General features: G+C 37.8%; 1 protein-coding gene across 4 annotated transcripts in view; it reads left to right on the top strand.

Moving 5' to 3' along the window:
* Window positions 1-20,151, top strand: part of RAPGEF2 (Rap guanine nucleotide exchange factor 2) — a 273,060-nt gene that overhangs the window by 248,233 nt on the left and 4,676 nt on the right. For all 4 annotated transcript variants that reach the window (XM_049770221.1, XM_049770223.1, XM_049770222.1 and 1 more), the window contains 11 exons: window positions 882-1,039; window positions 2,168-2,408; window positions 6,036-6,419; window positions 7,133-7,344; window positions 8,879-9,002; window positions 9,763-9,786; window positions 10,750-10,973; window positions 12,170-12,364; window positions 15,275-15,415; window positions 17,172-17,397; window positions 18,189-18,748. In XM_049770221.1, coding sequence (XP_049626178.1) covers window positions 882-1,039; window positions 2,168-2,408; window positions 6,036-6,419; window positions 7,133-7,344; window positions 8,879-9,002; window positions 9,763-9,786; window positions 10,750-10,973; window positions 12,170-12,364; window positions 15,275-15,415; window positions 17,172-17,397; window positions 18,189-18,748 — 2,489 coding nt within the window. The remainder of the gene's footprint in view (window positions 1-881; window positions 1,040-2,167; window positions 2,409-6,035; window positions 6,420-7,132; window positions 7,345-8,878; window positions 9,003-9,762; window positions 9,787-10,749; window positions 10,974-12,169; window positions 12,365-15,274; window positions 15,416-17,171; window positions 17,398-18,188; window positions 18,749-20,151) is intronic.

Genomic DNA, 20,151 nt, shown 5'->3' with positions numbered 1-20,151 from the left:
CTGTGTATAATTTTGTTCCTTGCAAAAGCTAGAGAAGGAAAAGATAATTATCAAATACTGAGGGGGAAAAATCTCTTAATTTGTATGTAAAAATACATTATTTTAAAATACTGTTATGAAAATTACTTTCAGTAATTCATGTATGTGATACAATTGAATTGATAAAAGTAATTATTTAAACTCTTTACTAAAAATAAGGAGGTATTTAAAAACTAATAAACACATAGAACACTCCTGTGTCTCTTGTTCATTGTATGGATTAACATTGAGAGAATTGAAGGCTGTATTCAGAGAGTCATTTAATTATTGAATATAAAATACTTTTAGTCCAAGAGTATCGCCACCACTGTGGTGAGAGTAGAATTAGATCACATTAAGTATAAAAATGTGGCTGGAACAGTTTCTTAAGAAAGCAGCTTCTTTCAGTTGGGCATGGAATGCTCACAACTGAATAATTTATATTATAGCCTTTGTGCCCCAGTTGTGGTCCAGTCAGCTTTACTTTAGCATGAACACAGCTATTGTCTTAGCAATGTATTGAATCTTTATTTCTGGTCATAAAGATTGCTTTTATATATGATTGATATCTAAAGTTTCACTCGTGAAAATTTCAGTGTTTTTAGGGAACATTAAATGTAAATTGTTCTGGACTGACTTAAGAATCTGGAAGAATTTTCACTAAAATTATCTTTAATTTGGACTTGCTTTGAAAGTTTTTATACTTATCTAGTATTTATTTATACTTTATCTGAATAACTCATAATTCCCTCTCAAATAGGTAGTAGTTGCTCTTGGAATTTTCACAGATTTACAGAATGGTAATTTTATATTGATGATTTTTAACTTGTTGATCATTTATTACCTGATTTTTCTCTTTGTAGTGATATTGGGATTGGTCAGTCTCAAGATGATAGCATAGTAGGATTAAGACAGACCAAGCATATCCCCACTGCACTGCCTGTCAGTGGAACCTTATCTTCCAGTAATCCTGATTTATTGCAGTCCCATCATCGCATTTTGGACTTCAGTACTACTCCCGGTGAGCCTAACCCTATTTCCTTTTATTGTAACAATCTTTTTCCTTCTAAAATAATGGCATTGATGTATGTCAGGCAGTTAGGAAGAATCTGTTTTTATTATTCAGAACACATTTGGGGTAGGGAAGCACATCTGGCAGCACTCAGGAATTTCTCCTGGCTCTGTGCTCAAAAATTGCTCCTGGCAGGCTTAGGGACTATATGAGATGCCAGGGATCAAACCCAGGTTGGTCTCTGATTGGCTTTGTACAAGGCAAAGGCCCTACTGCTGTGCTATCACTCTGGTCCCTCAGAATACTTAAATTTTTGTTTTGTTTTATTTTTGTTTTTGGGTCACACCCTGCAGCGCTCAGGAGTTACTCCTGGCTCTACACTCAGAAATCGCTCCTGGCAGGCTTGAGGAACCATATCAGATGCTGGGGTTCGAACCACCGTCCTTCTGCATGCAAGGCAAATGCCCTACCCATGCTATCTCTCCGGCCCCTACTTAAGTTTTTTTGTTGTTGTTGTTTTTGGTTTTTGGGCCACACCCAGCGTTGCTCAGGGGTTACTACTGGCTGTCTGCTCAGAAATAGCTCCTGGCAGGCACGGGACACAGCACGGGTCCTGGCAGGACCATATGGGACACCGGGATTCAAACCAACCACCTTAGGTCCTGGATCGGCTGCTTGCAAGGCAAACGCCGCTGTGCTATCTCTCCGGGCCCTACTTAAATATTTTTTAAGGAAAATTAACCATGAATTTGTTTTGTCTCTTGGAGAATAAAGATAACACTTATTTACCTGTATTACTATGTCATATGAAAAAATTAAGGTTATATTTTAAGTTCCCTAATACGCTTTTTACTATAAGGATAATAAGATATGTATTTCAGTTTTTCACTTCTTTATGCTACCAACATTTTTGTATGTTTGTAATCTATCCTAATGTCTCTGCATTTGTCTGTAGAGGAAAATGTGTTCTTGTAATACATTGATATATTGACTTTGATCTTTGAAGATCTACAGTAAAGGAGAGCTGATAGTTTAGCACCTTTTAGAGGTTTATTTTTTCCATTCAGATTATTATTTGCATTGCCGTACATTAAAATCCTTTTTATTTTTGAATTGCTTTTCTCTGTCTATCCACAGACTTACCAGATCAAGTATTAAGGGTTTTTAAGGCTGATCAACAAAGTCGATATATCATGATAAGTAAGGACACCACAGCGAAGGAAGTGGTCATTCAGGCCATTCGGGAGTTTGCTGTGACTGCCACCCCGGACCAATATTCACTATGTGAAGTTTCCGTCACACCTGAGGGAGTAATTAAGCAAAGAAGACTTCCAGATCAGCTCTCCAAGCTTGCTGATAGAATACAGCTGAGTGGAAGGTATACAACATCAGCCTATTGAGTTTCTCTGCCTCCTCTCAAACCCACAGCAGAATCTATATGAGGAACACTTCCAAATGGTGTTTCAAATGAGTAATCACACCTGCAGGTTAAAAAAAATATTTTTTCCTTCTCCTCACACAGTAATAGTGTATCAAAGTAAATGCACACAGTGGATTGCTGATCTGTCTGGGATCTGAGAACCTGTGCAAAGCAGGAGCACTATGGCCTGAATGCTCATAATGCCAACCAGTGTGTGAGCAATAATTTCTCATGTTGTACTGTAGATCCCTGGTGGGACTGATGTAAAGCCACTAAGTAAGCCCTGAGGCTTTCTTCTCCTTGGATCCATACATACAGACACACATCTTCTAATAATACTCTAGTGCCATTTGGTCAGCTGAGACATCTATGACAGTGTGGCTGGCGAATGCTGCCTGGTGCCTGTTACACTATGAAAAACACTTTTTAGAAACCAAACTTAACTTGCAAGAAAACATGTTTGATTTTGGTAGTCTTTTCAATAATACATTTATACCACAAATTAGAATTGAAAAGTAGTTTGGCTCATAATAATGAGAGTTTTTTTTTTGTTTTTTTTTTTGTTTTTGGGCCACACTTGGTGTTGAGGTTACTCCTGGCTATGTGCTCAGAAATCCCTCCTGGCTTGGGGGACCATATGGGACGCCGGGGATCAAACCCAGGTCTGTCCTGAGGCAGCCATGTGCAAGGTAAACAAACGCCCTACCACTGTACTATTGTTCTGGCCCCAAGATTCTATTTTTTTATATAGTAAAAATTAAATAGTTCCATGAATCAATCACATTTTTTTTTCAATTTCTCTTGCCATATGGAACATTTCGGTCTACTTGACTTTTTTGTATTAACCCATGATTTAATTTATCCACAGTTTGTTTTCTTCCCCTCATATCTTTACATGCAAGCAATATATATATATTATATCTATGTATATAATATAAAACAGAAAACAACAAGAAATAGAAATAGCAACGAAAAAGATCCTTTAAACACTAAGGATAGATAGATTTTGGGGGAAAGATGCTAGATGCCAGTCTTTTCCAATCGTTTCAGTCTCTGTTTCCTGGAAAATATACTAATTGTCATACTACATAATACTAATACTCCTGCTCACTAAAGTTTCACAGTAAGAGGGTGAGAGAAAAGGAAGGGAGATGAAAGTCAAGCCAATAAGTTAACATAGCAAGCTAGAGCCAAGATCTACAGAGTTTTGCACCAGGACTTAACCAACTAGAATTCCAACATTTTCATTTTTACTTTAGTTCCAGCACTGGAAGAATCAGTTGTTTTATGAGGTCAGATTTTTTTTATCATTTTAATGAATATTGATAAAACATGTAATCATGGAATTCTACAACTCACCTCTTACGGGGCAGTCATGTTTCACATTTGTTATTAAAGAAAATTATAGGTGGTTACAGTACATGTTTTCTGTCAAGTGTGCCTTTGCATAATATTACAAAGGGCTAATTTGGCAGCATTTCTTCTTCATTTCCTCCTATATCAAACTTGGCTTAGGAAAATCATCTCTATACATACTAAATATTTTTCTATTATTTTTGGGCTGAACCCAGCTGGGTCAACTGTGTATGTGTGTGAAGTGCTTTTTCTGCTGTACTATGTCTTGAGCCCAATACAAAGCAGTTCTGAAAAATCATAGGGAAAATACCCTATTTCCAACAAGTATCCTATGAAGAGAAAGGAATATTATTACTAATCTTAGGAAGCTTCTGTAAGACGAGTGAGTCTAGTACTTATTCACTTATAGATTTTCTTTTTTTTAAATATTTTTTTATTTAAACATCTTGATTACAAATATGATTGTGATTAGGTTTCAGTCATGTAAAGAACACCCCCCTTCACCAGTGCAACATTCCCACCACCAATGTCCCAAATCTCCCTCCATCCAACCCCACCCCTACCTGTACTCTAGATAGTTCTCTCATTCATTCACATGATTATGGTAGTTCTCAACGTAGTTATTTCTATAACTGCACTCACCACTCTTTGTGAGCTTCATGAAGTGAGCTGGAAGTTCCAGTCCTCCTCTTATTGTCTCTGAGGATTGTTGCAAAAATGACCTTTATTTTTCTTAAAACCCATAGGTGAGTGAGACTATTCTGCGTCTCTCTCTACCTCTGACTTATTTCACTCAGCATGATAGATTCCATATACATCCATGTATAGGAAAATTTCATGACTTCATCTCTCCTGACAGCTGCATAATATTCCATTGTGTATATGTACCACAGTTTCTTTAGCCATTCATCTGTTGAAGGGCATCTTGGTTGTTTCCAGAGCTTGGCTATTGTGAATAGTGCTGCAATAAATAGAGGTGTGAGGAAGGGGTTTTTGTATTGTATTCTTGTGTTCTTAAGGTATATCCCTAGGAGTGGAATAGCTGGGTCAAATGGGAGCTCAATTTCCAGATTTTGGAGGAATCTCCGTATCGCTTTTCATAGAGGTTGGACTAAAGGGCATTCCCACTAGCAGTGGATAAGAGCTCCTTTCTCTCCACATCCCCACCAGCACTGATTGTTCTCATTCTTTGTGAGGTGTGCCAATCTCTGTGGTGTGAGTTGGTATCTCATTGTTGTTTTGATTTGCATCTCCCTGATGAATAGTGATGAGGAGCATTTTTTTATGTGCCTTTTGGCCATTTTTATTTTATGTATTCATGAAAGACAGACAGGCAGAGCAAAGGTTTCCCTTGAGGTCCTCAGAGTCCTCAAAGGCACAGCAAGGCAGAGCCTCCGCAGGCCAGAGGGCTCAGCTTTTGCCTGGCAGCCCCAGCCAGACTTTACTCAGTCGCTGGGCAGCTTCAGAATGCAGGTTTTTGGGGTGCGCTCCCTAGGCCTCTGAGGAGAGCTTCAGGTATTCATGAAAGACAGACAGGCAGAGCAAAGGTTTCCCTTGAGGTCCTCAGAGTCCTCAAAGTCACTTATAAATTTTCATTAAAAATTAGATATTAAGGGCTGGAGAGATAGTACAGCAAGTACCACATTTGCCTTGTACACATCCAACCTGAGTTTGAATCCTGGCATCCAATATGGTCCCCTAAGCCCACAAGGAGTAAACCTGAGCAGTCGTTAAACTGTTTTGATATTATTAATCGTTAAACTGTTTTAATATTATTGTACTCTATAGCTTATAGATTTCTTTGGTCATTTGATGAATTTGTACCTATGCCCAGTGAAGCCATCAATGATTACAGATTCCCTCGGTGAAAGCAGAGTAATAACTTGTGTCTGATCTCTTTTTCTATCCTTCCAGCCTATTTTCTTATTTAAACTGAAAATTTAAACATAGCTATTTTGGCCATTTTTAGCAAAAAAGATAAAATAATCTAAAAAAAAAAAAAACAATAATCTAAAAAGCAGGGCAGGCCAGAATAAAAGTAATTAAAAGTAGTACAAATGCAATTCTGTGTAACTTGTCTCTCTGACTCTGGGTATGTGGTTCTGTGATCAGCCAATTGCATTCTCATTTAGTTCTGTTTTCTTGCAGGTGTTCTATAAGATGTAGTAGCACTTTTGCTTTGAACGGAATATCATTGCTATTTAGATATTGATGTCTTTGTTTTCATAGGTATTATTTGAAGAACAACATGGAAACAGAAACCCTTTGCTCGGATGAAGATGCTCAGGAATTGTTGAGAGAGAGTCAAATTTCCCTACTGCAGCTCAGCACTGTTGAAGTTGCCACACAGCTCTCTATGCGAAATTTTGAACTCTTCCGCAACATTGAACCTACAGAGTATATAGATGATTTATTTAAACTCAAATCAAAAACCAGCTGTGCCAACCTGAAGAAATTTGAGGAAGTCATTAACCAGGAAACGTTTTGGGTAGCTTCTGAAATTCTAAGGGAGACAAACCAGCTGAAGAGGATGAAGATCATTAAACATTTCATCAAGATAGCACTGCATTGTAGGGAGTGCAAGAATTTTAACTCAATGTTTGCAATCATAAGGTGAACAAAGGATTCTTGTCTTGATTCAGTTTGGATTGCAGATTTAAAATATGCGTTAGTCCAGGAACACTCTATAATTTGTATAAGTGCAATAGTGTTTAACCAAATCATATTGAACGCGTTTTTCCTCTTAATCATTGATTTAAAAATCTCTTTTATGCTGATTAGGAACCGAAAACACTATACTTATCACATTTTAGCTTTGTAACTTTTAGGGAATTAGTTGAAATTTCTCAGAATATCAGTTTACTTCTCTGTAAAATTGGAATTTCCCCACTCCCTGGATTAAGTGTATGATATATCAGACGTCCTATTAAGTTCTTATAGTGACAGTCTGAAAAAAACAAACTTGAACTAGTAGCTATTTTGATGATTATTAACTTATTCCTTTTTGAGCTCTGGCTTTTTTTTACTCTAGGATATTGATCAAATAGGCTTTTATCAAATGCCCCCTATATTCTCTGGATGGAAACGAGCAACAAAACACTCCATCTCTCAGGATACTTTTGATTTTTGCCCATAGTAAACAAATCAGGAGGATAAAAAGAGCAGGTCCTGCTCACAGCTATGTTCTCATCACCTAGAATCACAAATATAATTTTTTATAAATTTTGAAATTATTTTGCATATAAACTATACAGAAGTGTTGAAAACTGCAAATAAAACACTACAGAATATTTTAATGGAACTATTATAACTATTTTCCTTCTCAGTGGCCTGAATCTGGCTCCAGTAGCGAGACTACGAACCACCTGGGAAAAACTACCCAATAAATATGAAAAGCTATTTCAAGATCTCCAAGACTTGTTTGATCCTTCTAGAAACATGGCAAAATATCGCAATGTTCTCAATAGTCAAAACCTACAACCTCCCATAATCCCTCTGTTCCCTGTGATCAAAAAAGATCTCACGTTCCTTCATGAAGGTAAACATAGACTTTTTTATATACATATCTTTATTTAAGAACCATGATTGGTAGCATGTTTGTAGTTGAGTTTCAGTTATGTGTGTATATATATATATATATATATATATATATATATATGAAACACACACACCCCTTCACCAGTGCAACATTCCCATCACCAATGCCCTCCATCTTCCTTCTCCCCCTACTCATTGCCTGTATTCAAGATAGGCATTTTCTTTCTCTCACTCCAATACCATTGTCATGGTAGTTGTCAGTGTAGTCATTTCTCCAGCTGAACTCACTACTCTTTGTGGCAAGCTTCATATCATGGTCGAGACATTTTAGCCGTCATCTCTATTGTCTCTGTGAATTATTACAATCATGTTTTTTACTTTTCTTAAACCCATAGATGAGAGAGACAGTTTTATGTCTTTCTCTCTCCTTCTGACTTATTTCACTCAGCATAATAGATTCCATGTCAGTCCATGTATAAGAAAATTTCATGACCTCATCTCTTCTCGCAGTTGCATAGTATTCCGTCATGTATGTGTACCAAAGTTTCTTAAGCCATGCATCTGTTGAAGGGCATCTTGATTGTTTCTTTATTCTGGCTATTGTAAATAGCACTGCAGTGATTATAGGTGTACAGAGGCATTTTTGTATTGTGTTTTTGTGTTCCTAGGTTATATCCCTAGTAGAGGTATGGCTGGATCTTATTGGAGCTCAATTTCCAATTTTTTTGAGGAATCTCCATATTGTTTTCCGTAAAGGCTGAATAAGACCACATTCTCACCAACAGTGAATGAGAGTTCTTTTCTCCCCACATCCCTGCCAGCACTTACTGTTCTTATTCTTTGTGATGTGTGCCAGTCCTGTGGTGTGAGACAATACCTCATTGTTGTTTTGATTTGCATCTCCCTGGTGATTAATGATGTGGAGCATTTTTTCATGTGTCTTTTGTCCATTTGTATTTCTTCTTCTCCCCATTTTTTGATAGGGTTAGATGTTTTTTTCTTGTTAAGTTCTGTCAGTACCTTGTATATCTTAGATATTAGCTTTTTATCTGATGGATATTGGGTGAATAGTTTCTCCCATTCTATAGGTGGCTTTTGTATCCTAGGCACTATTTTCTTTGAGGTGCAGAAGCTTCTCAGCTTATTTTGTCCCATCTGTTTATCTCTCCTTCCACTTGTTTGGACACTACTGTTTTCTCCTTAACGATGCCTTTAGTCTCAGTGTCATGAAATATTTTACCTAAGTGTTGTTCTTCTATACACCTTATGGTTCCGGGTTTGATATCAAGGTCTTTAATCCATTTGGATTTGACCTTTGTGCATGGTGTTAAATGGAGGTCTGACTTTGCTTTTTTACATGTGTCTGACCAGTTGTCCCAGCACCACTTGTTGGCTTTCCTTACTCCATTTTGCATTTCTTGCCCCTTTATCAAAGACTAGTGTGTGTCTAGGGGTACCTAGATAATTTCTATCCTTACTTGAGGAATCATTAGTTAAGTGCATATGATTCCCTGTTTCTTCTTTGCCACTTTTAGGAAATGACTCCAAAGTTGAAGGACTAGTTAATTTTGAGAAACTAAGGATGATCGCAAAAGAAATTCGTCATGTTGGCCGCATGGCTTCTGTTAACATGGACCCTGCCCTCATGTTCAGGACTCGGTGAGTGAGTCATCATAGGTGTATGGGGTAAGATAAATAAACTTTAGCTCTGAGATAATTAAAAAATGAGAAACATTTGCATACATAGCTATAACAAGACGGGTTTTGCCAAAAAAATTTTAATGACCTCTAATTTGGAATAAATGCCTTATTCTGCATCAAATATACTTTGGATTATAAATAAAAACAAGATGTTCAGGGGGCAGAGCTTTTGCACAGCGGCAGGGCATTTGCCTTGCATGTTGCTGATCCAGGACAGACCTGGGTTCCATCCCTGGCATCCCATATGTCCCCCCATCCTGCCAGGAGTAACCCCTGAGCGTCGTCGGGTGTGGCCCAAAAATAAAACAAACAAAAACAAAACAAGATGTTCAGTAAACATTTAGTATTTAACACAAGACAGTTAGGATTCCCTATTTTTCAGAACACTAATTTGTAGCCATAAAACTTATAATTGGTAGTATGAAAGTATTTCGACCCATATTATATTGTCTAATATCTATATAGTAGCTTTAACTTTCGGTATGCCAACAGATTAAGGAGACAATTGGAATCTTATAGAACAAAACCTTAATTGTCTTTTGAACCTGAAAATAGAAAGATTAGTTAAAACCATGTGTATGTGAGAGATGATGCAGTTTATTGTTTGTAGGCTTTTAGTACTGCTTACCCAGAAGTCTAGGCCTTTCTTTCTGAGCTTGTGATCTTTCTGTCTCTCTTTCTACACCCATGCTTCAATCTCCATGGCTCTCACTTACAGGAAGAAGAAATGGAGGAGTTTGGGGTAAGTGGTGGAGACTTTGCATACCCACACACAATTCTTATTCATCTCATTGCATTGCTTTCTTACCTGCTATATTCGCAGATGCTTTGCATTTGTGGCATTTTTTCCTTAACCTCTTGCAGAATTTCTGTTAGCAAACTGACTTTAAGTTTAATCAGTTGGGGCTTTTGCAGTCATGACCTCTGGAGAGCTGTGAAATGATTGATGCTGGATCAGGGAACCATAGGCCAGGCAAACTTTCGAACTTTCAGAAAGGTTTTTTAAAAGCTATAAATTAATCTGTTTGTCTTGATACTGGAGTTTAAAGTGGGTTGAGGGGAGGAAAGCTATTAGAAGGAAAATTTGTGCAATTTAAATGCTGTTGCACAGATATGTGAGAAATAAATATATGTGATATAAAAGATGTTGAAATATTTTTACAGCTCAACTAACTACTGTTTTCATTTTCTAAACCAATCCTTTAAAAAATAATACTTAACAATGTATGTGCTAGTTTCTATACATATGTTTATATTTGCATGGCCATTTATTAACAGATTGACCATATTACTTTTAAAGCTCACTACATTTAACACAAAGAACAAGAAAATTTTAAGTACTTTAGATAAATTGTAAAAATACCTTCTTCAAGAGGTATCTGTATCATTAGCCTTACTGTTAAGATTCTGTACCTTGCATGAACTTTTTATATATGTTGTTATTTACTGGCTTTCTTAAAAAGAACTTTCTCCAGTGCTTCATAGATGTGAAAAGTAGCACGTAAGAGAATAGGTGCCAAACACAGAAACATTTGTAAAGTGTTTTTTAAGTCTATATTGTTCTGTATTCCTTCGTGAGTTTACATACCATGAGGCATACAATCTTTAGAACATAGAATATTTACATAAATCTTGGCACATTTCAAGTACATGAAGTGGTTGCCATGCTAGAGTGAGCTGTATGTATCTACTTTTCGTCTTCCAGGTCTCTCAGCCAGGGTAGTACAAATGCAACAGTGCTAGATGTTGCTCAGACAGGTGGTCATAAAAAGCGCGTACGGCGTAGTTCCTTTCTCAATGCCAAAAAGCTTTACGAAGATGCTCAAATGGCTCGAAAAGTGAAACAATACCTGTCCAATTTGGAGCTAGAAATGGATGAAGAGAGTCTTCAAACATTATCGCTGCAGTGTGAGCCAGCAACCAACACACGTAAGTCTTCCCTTGAAATGCTCTTATCTAACTGAATTGCATATTTGTTCCTGAGTGGTGATAAAATCTGGCTTAGTGCAAAGGGAGAAATAGCATCCTAAGACATACTGATTTTTGCTTTGAGTGTCACTGGGAACCACACGGCACTGTTCCGTGAGACCTATGTATCCTGCTGGGTTACTGTGGGGAAGGCCACTCTTTGGGTACATTAGTGCTTTTATTCTGACACTGCCGACATGCATGAATGCACCTCCCCTTTGCTTTCTTTGTTTTCTCACAAAGATAATTCCAAATGGCCAGGTAACTTGTAAATGGGGCCTACAATGTGCTAGTTGCCTTAACCTGGGGGATAAAGGCGGTTTGTTTTTTTCCTCTATTAGCATCTTATAACTGTAACAGCAAAGCATTTTCCATTTAGGACTTGAATAGCAGATAGACAATTTAAGAATGGTCCAGTTAATAAATGTGCCCAGGACACAACAAAAGCCTGTCTATCCTCAGATTAGTAATGTCACTTGACAAATTAGGTCTTTGCATGTTCAAAATGGAGAAAGCATACATGTTATAAAGCTGTTTTGAACATAAGCATATTATGTGCACAGCACTTAATTGTTCTATTATAAATATATTGTCTACTATGGAATTATAAACTCAATATTATAATATTCAATATAGCGGTGTTGGCTGGTGTGAACACAGATAATTCTGCCCCATAGGAGAATTTAATTTCTTTTTAAAGAAATGCCAAGTAATTTTGGATCCCACTTATGAAACACAATTTCTTCTATTACACCTTTATCTCATATCTATATCTATATCTATATATTTGTTTTGTTTTGGGGCCACACCCAGTGACACTGAGGAATTACTCCTGGCTATGCACTCAGAAATCACTCTGGGCTTGGGGGACCGTATGGGACACCGGGGGATCGAACCGCAGTCCTAGGCCTGCACGGGCAAGGCAGACGTCTTACTGCTTTCACCACTGCTCTGGCCCCTGATCTTATTATTTTTATGTGCTAGTTAAAATAGTGAGGTTTATAAAACAATCTTTGTCTGTCATGCTTTTAAAATGTTCTTCAACAAGGACTCCCAAGCAATTTTTTCTTATATAAGGAAACAGGGAAAATATATATACACATTTTAGTTTTCTAACATCTTAAATTTCTTGTTCTATTTTCCAATGAAACAATTAGTACCCAAGAATCCTGGTGACAAAAAGCCTGTCAAATCCGAGACTTCCCCAGTGGCTCCCAGAGCTGGGTCGCAGCAGAGAGCACAGCCACAGCCCTCGCAGCCCCCACAGAAACTCAACCAAGCTCTGCAGGTGCCAGCCGTGTCCCTTTACCCTTCGAGGAAGAAAGTCCCTGTTAAGGATCTCCCACCTTTTGGTAGGTGATTATGTTCAGAACCTTTGGGTGCTATTCACAGTCATGTTTTTTGGACTTGGGAAAAGTTTCTTAGCTCCATGTACTTGAGCCCTAACCTAATAGTTACTTCAGTGTTTGGGAACACTGTACTGTTGTTAGAGGAAGAGATTGTTTTTTATATAGTTCATTTAATTATGCCCATTTATGGAGGGAGTGGCAAAATGGGGATATTAAACTAGCATGTAAATCAAACTGTTTTGTCTTATGGTTAGAGAGAGAGAGAGAGAGAGAGAGAGAGAGAGAGATTGCACGCATGCGTGTGTGTAAATTGTGGTCACATGATAACAATACTGCTAACATTTATTCTTTTGGTGGACAAAGAAACTACCTTATTCCATCACAATCAACTGCCTTGATGTTCCATTAATCTTCTTCTCCCATTCTACTCCCTTCATTGTTTGGTAACCTAAATTCTGTAGTCAAAAATACAAGGATTTCTAGTAAGTAGATAGTAACCATTCCCTTGCTTTGTTCTTTATGTTCCACATAAGTAAGAAATAGTATCTGTCCTCTGACTTGAATTTTGCAGTAATATGGCACCCACCAGCTCTATCCAGATTATAGCAAAAAGGCAAGATTTCTTCTCTCCATATAGCTCTATAATATTTACATTGTGTACATATACCATATCTTTTAACATTCACCTGCCACAATAATTGGATCAAAAACTAGTCATGAAATAAAAAGATTTCTTGAAATGAATGAAATTGAAGATACAAGCTGTATTAAAAAGCCGTAGTGATCAAAACTGCATGGTATTAGAATTAAGAGTTCTTTGATCTAATCAGAATTGAATACCCAAGGACAAAATCCCATATAGATGGACTGTTATCTTTGATAAAGAAACTGAGAATATGAAATGGAGTAAAGATATTCTTTTCAACAAAGGGTGCAAGGAAACTGGATAGCTAATGTGTAAAAATTTAAAATTGGGGGGCCGGAGAGATAGCATGGAGGCAAAGCATTTGCCTTGCATGTAGAAGGTTGGTGATTCGAATCCCAGTATCCCATCTAGTCCCCCGAGCCTGCCAGGAGCAGTTTCTGAGCATAGAGCCAGTAATAACCCCTGAGCACTGCCGGTGTGACCAAAAAACAAAACAAAACAAAAAAAAGTTTAAAATGTAGTAAGTGATGTTTTGTTGTATTAATTATTAATTATAAAGTCCTAGAGGTGCATGGTGGATGGATGGTAAGGCCTTTCTCGGCCCAGCCGGGCGCCTGCAGCCCCTCTGGCCTGGCGTGTCTGTTGGTATCAGGATGATGGCAAAGAAATGACCCACAGCAGTCAGACGAAGTTTCAGGAGATAATAAAGTTTTATTTCTAAGGCCCTAACCGCCATGTGCATAGCTCACGTGGCTTCTAAGCTAAACAGCCTCTTTCTTGCTCCTCTGTATCCATGCTGTCTCTGATCTCTCTCTACCCTAGCTGTGCTTCTTCCTACTGAGTTTCTCTTTCAACCTTCCCCTACCTCCCCCACTCTAATCACCAACCACAGACCCCTCCCTTATGGGAGAATCTCCCTTTCCAGGAGATAGGCAGGAAGTTGGGGGAAGGGTAACAATGTTTCACCATCCTACTAAAAGTAATATGTCTGGGCCAGAAACTTAAGTGGCGGGCTTCATGCAGGGTGTTCCAGATCTGGTCCATCACACCATCATATTGCCACACTCAAACTCGATATTGTCAGGGATGAAACTCAATAGTAGATGACATGTGAGGTAGCTTCTTAGTAATGCTAAAATTAACTTCCTCAATAATTCTTCACTAATGTCTATACTAGTTTAGTCCCTTTGTAGAACTGTTACAATTTTTTTTCCAAGTATATATAAAAGGAAGAAGCAATGTTAAGAAAAAAAATTTTAAGTGGAACTTACTGAGACAGTTTCTGCCTAGTTAAGCCTTATGGGTTAAGCAAATAGATATAAATAAATTTTTCAATAAATCTTTCAGGTGATTTTGGGATTCTGAGTCTCCCATTCTAATTCATAAAATTAAAACATTAAAAACTGGGGGCAGTAGGTAGGGTGTTTCTCTTGCAAACAGCTGGACACCCGCATCCCATGTGGTCCCCTGAGCATAACTAGTTGCAACCCAAACCCCAATTAATAAAACATCAAAAACTTAGTTGGGTGAGATAAAAGGATCATGTCTTAATATGTAATATAGCCTATGAACATTAACACTTGCACTAACTGGTTAGGCATTTCAGGTTATGAATCATCTCACAATAAGGTATTCAAAATAAGGTACTTTCTGAGAATTACAAATTAGCAGTGGCTTTGTTAAATATTTCAGTGGGACTTCCTACTTCCTGAAGAAAATGTGTTTATCTTCTGCCTTACCCTTAAGGATCAATGGAATCTTCACTGATCGCCTCTTTCAATCTTTGTAAACTCCATAGAATTACCAGGGGAAAGGGGAGATTGTTGTTTATTTTGTTTTCAGAGCCATGGATCAAGTTCAGGGCCTCACATGGCAAGTCATATGTTCTCTTTACCCCTAAGCCTTATCATATCTCTGGCCCTTATAGAGCTTTCTTTGTTGCTCTTCACTCATAGCCCTTTATTTACATCCAGTCATTCCCATATTCCCTCAGCTAATATTTCCAACTCAAACTTGAATTCTAATAGTAAATATCATTACCTGTGCCACTTGTACAGGAAGTTCAAATATTTTTAAATTACCTTTAATTTCTTCTTATAGAATGAAGACTGACTAGAATATTTTAGACAAAGTAAAGCTAAATATCAATGCCTTCTTCAAGTACACTTGAAGAAAGTAGGATTTATGAATAGTTGAAACTTAAATGCAATATACTCAACACAAAACTGTGCTGTTTAGTTATTAATATTATTTCCAATCTCCTCTAGGTATAAATTCTCCACAAGCTTTAAAGAAAATTCTTTCCTTGTCTGAAGAAGGCAGTCTGGAGCGTCACAAGAAACAAACTGAAGACACAATATCCAATGCATCTTCGCCTCCCACTTCTCCGCAAAGTTCTCCAAGAAAAGGTAGATCTCCAACATTTGCCATTTTCCATGATGACCGTCAGTACTGGCCAGATTTCATAAATTCCAGAACTATGCATCATTTTCTATATTTAGGTCATTTAAAAAAATCTAATATATAACACTTAATGAATTTTCCCTCAGTTTATAAACTTGAAGTTTTTTTTTTAATTGTACTGTGAGTCAGTCATGTTAAATCTGAAGAAAAAAAAAAGAATGCCTTTTAGAACTACATTTTTTTTATCAGAAGCGTGGAAATAATTATTATTATGTCAAGTTTTCTAACTAAATTTAGGTCTATAATATTAAGCATAGCAGAAGAGGGTCTAAGAACCTAAGAAAAACAACACCTTCCTGATTTATTTTTTATTGTATGAACACAGGTCTTGATTGCTTTTTTTTTTTTTTTTTTTTAAAGAGATATACAATTTTGGGCAGTCAAATTGCCTTTTGTTGCTGTTGATCTTTTCAGTATTATTTACTGTAACCTTTCAGGTTACTTTCTCCTCCTACCCTATAATGGGTATAGAGTAACTGGACAAAAGTTTCTTTTTTATATACAAACTAAAAGAGATTAATAGATGGGTAGGTTTAACTCTTAGAAGGGATGCCCTTTTCTTCTTTGCCTTTTTTGGCATCTCAGAGACATGTGTATTTATGGGGTTTCAGTTTCTACTACCCTTAAGTGGATACATCTGAATTCTTTTCTCATCCTGTTAGGTGGCCATCAGCTGAGATCTTTTGGCTCCGGGCAGTTGGACTTAACCAGTTCCTCCTCTTCTCTTGGAAGTGAGAACAGTAACAAGAATAACAATGTGCCATGGACCTATGGGATAGGTGGGGTTTATAGAACCAAAAATGGTGTAGAAAAGAGAGGAATCACCTCATTAATTAAGAAAATCTCCCCAGAATGATTATTTTTCTAGAGATGGAGTTTTTGTTTCTGAGTTCACTATTTAGGGTGTGCTTTGAATCTTGTCTGTCAAAACTTTTAGTGTTGTTTGTAAAAAGACAGGAACACATTAAACTTTATCAAGACCTGTGCACTTTTAAGAAATAAATCAGGAAGTAACAGTTTCTGGAAGGATAGGAAAATACTATTTAGATTCTCCAGATTTTTTTTTTGTTTTGTTTTTGGTTTTTGGTTTTTGGGTACACCCAGCAGCACTCAGGGGTTACTCCTGGCTCCATGCTCAGAAATCGCCCCTGCAGATTAAATTTTAAGTGTATGAAATTTTTACATTTATTACTACATTTATATATATATATACATATATATACACACACACACACACACACACACACACACACACACACACACACACACACTCTAAGCTCCTCTCACCAGTTGACTTATTCTGTGAAGAATCTAGACATGAAATGAAGTTCTAAAAAATTGCAAGGATTGGTATGTTTAGGGAAATAAATACTTTAAAATCCAATTGGAGATATTCTTCATAGTTTCATATGTGTAGAATCAAAGTAGTATTAACATTCAGGAAATTCTAAATACTGGAAGAGTGCCATGATTTCTTTTACACTGTTGTTTTTTTTTCTTTCTTTAACTTTCACTAGGAATTTAAGGTTCATTTGTGTAAAAATTCGACTAATAATAAGTGATCTGGTTTCCACAAGTAAAATGGCTGTTCCTTCACTTCAGTGATGATATCTTTGACTTACATTTTGGGTTTGCTTCTTGTAGGCTTCAGTTTTTTTGTTGTAAAAGTGTCTAATTAATATGATTGTGTTTCCCCTGCAGGCTACACTTTAGCTCCTAGTGGTACTGTGGATAATTTTTCAGATTCTGGTCACAGTGAAATTTCTTCAAGATCCAGTATTGTCAGCAATTCTTCTTTTGACTCAGTGCCGGTCTCGCTGCATGACGAGAGGCGCCAGAGGCACTCAGTCAGCATCGTGGAAACAAACCTGGGTGTAGGGAGGATGGAAAGACGTACCATGATTGAACCTGATCAATACAGCTTGGGGTAGGTGGCTATTATAACAAGTCCTTTCTTCAAAATTTCTTATAGACCTATATTTGTTTTTATAATGCCTAAAAATTTTAACCCGTCCAAATCTGACTGTCACTTTCTAGATTAAGTAGTACACTAATTATTATTGAGCAAACTTCTTGAGTTGGGTTTATTCTACGTTAGAACATTATTATTTGAGGGACCGAAGTGGTAGCACAATAGTAAGGTGTTTGCCTTGCAAGCAGCTGACCCAGGACGGACACAGGTTTGATCCCCAGCATCCCATATGATCCCCAGAGCCTGCCAAGAGCAGTATCTGAGCACAGAGCCAGGAGTCACCCCTGAGTGCCACCAGGTGTGACCCCCCTCAAAAAAAGAACACTATTATTTTATATAAAAGCTAAATGGTGGGGCCGGGTAGGTGGCGCTGGAGGTAAGGTGTCTGCCTTGCAAGTGCTAGCCAAGGAAGGACCGCGGTTCGATCCCCCGGCGTCCCATATGGTCCCCCCAAGCCAGGGGCGATTTCTGAGCGCTTAGCCAGGAGTAACCCCTGAGCGTCAAACGGGTGTGGCCCAAAAACCAAAAAAAAAAAAAAGCTAAATGGTAACTTTATGATATATTACAGCTTGAGTTACTTTCCCAAATGATCAAATTATACTTTAATTAAACACATCCTTAAAAGGAAAATGCTCTTATGTTATAAACAGTTGCTTTATTTTAAGGTAGAAAATGGTATTTTCACTTTATTTATTAACAATCTTGCATATGGTTTTTCTCTATCTCCATTTCTTTTGGCTCTGCAGGTCCTATGCACCAATGTCTGAGAGTCGAGGCTTATATGCTACAGCTACGGTGATTTCTTCTCCAAGCACAGAGGAACTTTCCCAGGACCAGGGTGATCGCGCATCACTTGATGCCGCTGACAGTGGCCGTGGGAGCTGGACGTCATGCTCCAGTGGTTCCCATGATAACATACAGACCATTCAGCACCAGAGAAGCTGGGAGACACTTCCATTTGGGCACACTCACTTTGATTATTCAGGGGATCCTGCAGGCTTATGGGCCTCAAGCAGCCATATGGACCAAATGATGTTTTCTGATCATAGCACAAAGTACAACAGGCAAAGTCAAAGTAGAGAGAGTCTTGAGCAAGCCCAGTCCCGGGCAAGCTGGGCATCTTCCACAGGATACTGGGGAGAAGACTCAGAAGGTGATACAGGCACAATAAAGCGAAGGGGTGGCAAAGATGTCTCCATTGAAGCTGAAAGCAGTAGCTTAACTTCAGTGGCCACTGAAGAAACCAAACCTGTCCCCATGCCCGCCCACATAGCTGTGACTCCGAGTACTGCCAAGGGACTTATTGGTAAGCTTACTGGAGAGTCCGGATCCTGGCTTTATTTCAAAAGTAGATTATGTGTTTATGATTTTTTTCCCCTTATGTTGGTCCACCATTGCCTTTAAATTTGCATGTGTCAAGATCTGAAATGAGTGCTAGAGAGATAACACAGTGGTAGGCCATTTGCCTTGCATGCAGCCAACACAGGATGGACTCAGGTTTGATTCCCAGCATCCCATATGGTCCCTTGAGTCTGCCAGGAGTGATTTCTGAGTGCAGAGCCAGGAGTAACCCATGAGCACCATCGGGTGTGACTCAAAAACCAAAAAAAAGAAGAAAAAATCATAAAATGTATAAATGTATATGGTGAAGAGCCCAGGATCTTAGGTCACTAAAAGATATTCCAGTGAAGTAAACATCTATCCCATCTTGGCTGTCAGGATGTCATTATAATCTAGTTTAAATTTACCCCTTTCCTTTTATTATTGCTGCACTCACATATTTTGGTTGTGGTCTGCTAACTTTGGATTGTTATGGTTCACCAGATCACACACACTTTTTGGATAAGCTTTGAACTTAAAGTCTTCAAGTACAAGGCACATGCTCTACCATTGAGTGATTTCTTGGGCCTTTTATCTAGCTTTTTTACTGTGAAAGACTTACCTGTTCTCACTAGATGCCAAACTTAGTTGGCATCCTGACCCTTTCTTTTAATGAAAACTGATTGGTGTTGTACTCATCTATGTTATGGTGATGAATGGGGTGTGCTCACCTGTGCTTATTGGTGCTGGGAACCAAACTTTTGACCTCATGCATGCACGATAGATACTCCGAGAAGACCCCAGGACCCTGATTAAGGTTGTTGTAAATATTTTGTTCTTCTGACTTGTACTTAGAACTTCACACTGCACATTTAAAAAAAAAATCCCCCATTGACTTTTTTTGTTATGTAGATAAATTATTCTATCTCAAAACAGGTTCTCTGTAGACTGTAAAGCAAAGGAAAGGATACTAGGAGAAAATGTAGTAAGTATGAGCTCAGGATTAGGAGTCAGGCAGATGGGGATTAGAATCCAATTTCACCAGCTTTGTGATATTGGAAGTACTGAACAGTGATCTCATCTGTATAATGACCTTGGTAATTTCTAATGTTAGAGCTGCTATGAAGAGGAAAAGTAATTTATTGAAAACAATGCCTAGGCCCTAGACAGTAATTTATAATTACATAAAAGATAGTACCGCTTTGCTGTTGTTTCTCTTAGAAGCCTCATATTCTTTTAGTCTTGTTGGGAATACATTATAGGATGGCAGAATGAAAAATTCTACTGTATATTATTACATTAATCATATTTATTGGGGCTGGAGAGATAGCACAGCAGTAGGGCATTTGCCTTAGATGCAGAAGGATGGTGGTTCGAATCCCAGCATCC

Source organism: Suncus etruscus, chromosome 3 (assembly GCF_024139225.1).
Source record: "Suncus etruscus isolate mSunEtr1 chromosome 3, mSunEtr1.pri.cur, whole genome shotgun sequence".
Lineage (NCBI taxonomy): Eukaryota > Metazoa > Chordata > Mammalia > Eulipotyphla > Soricidae > Suncus > Suncus etruscus.
This window is presented reverse-complemented; position numbering and strand designations above follow the sequence as displayed.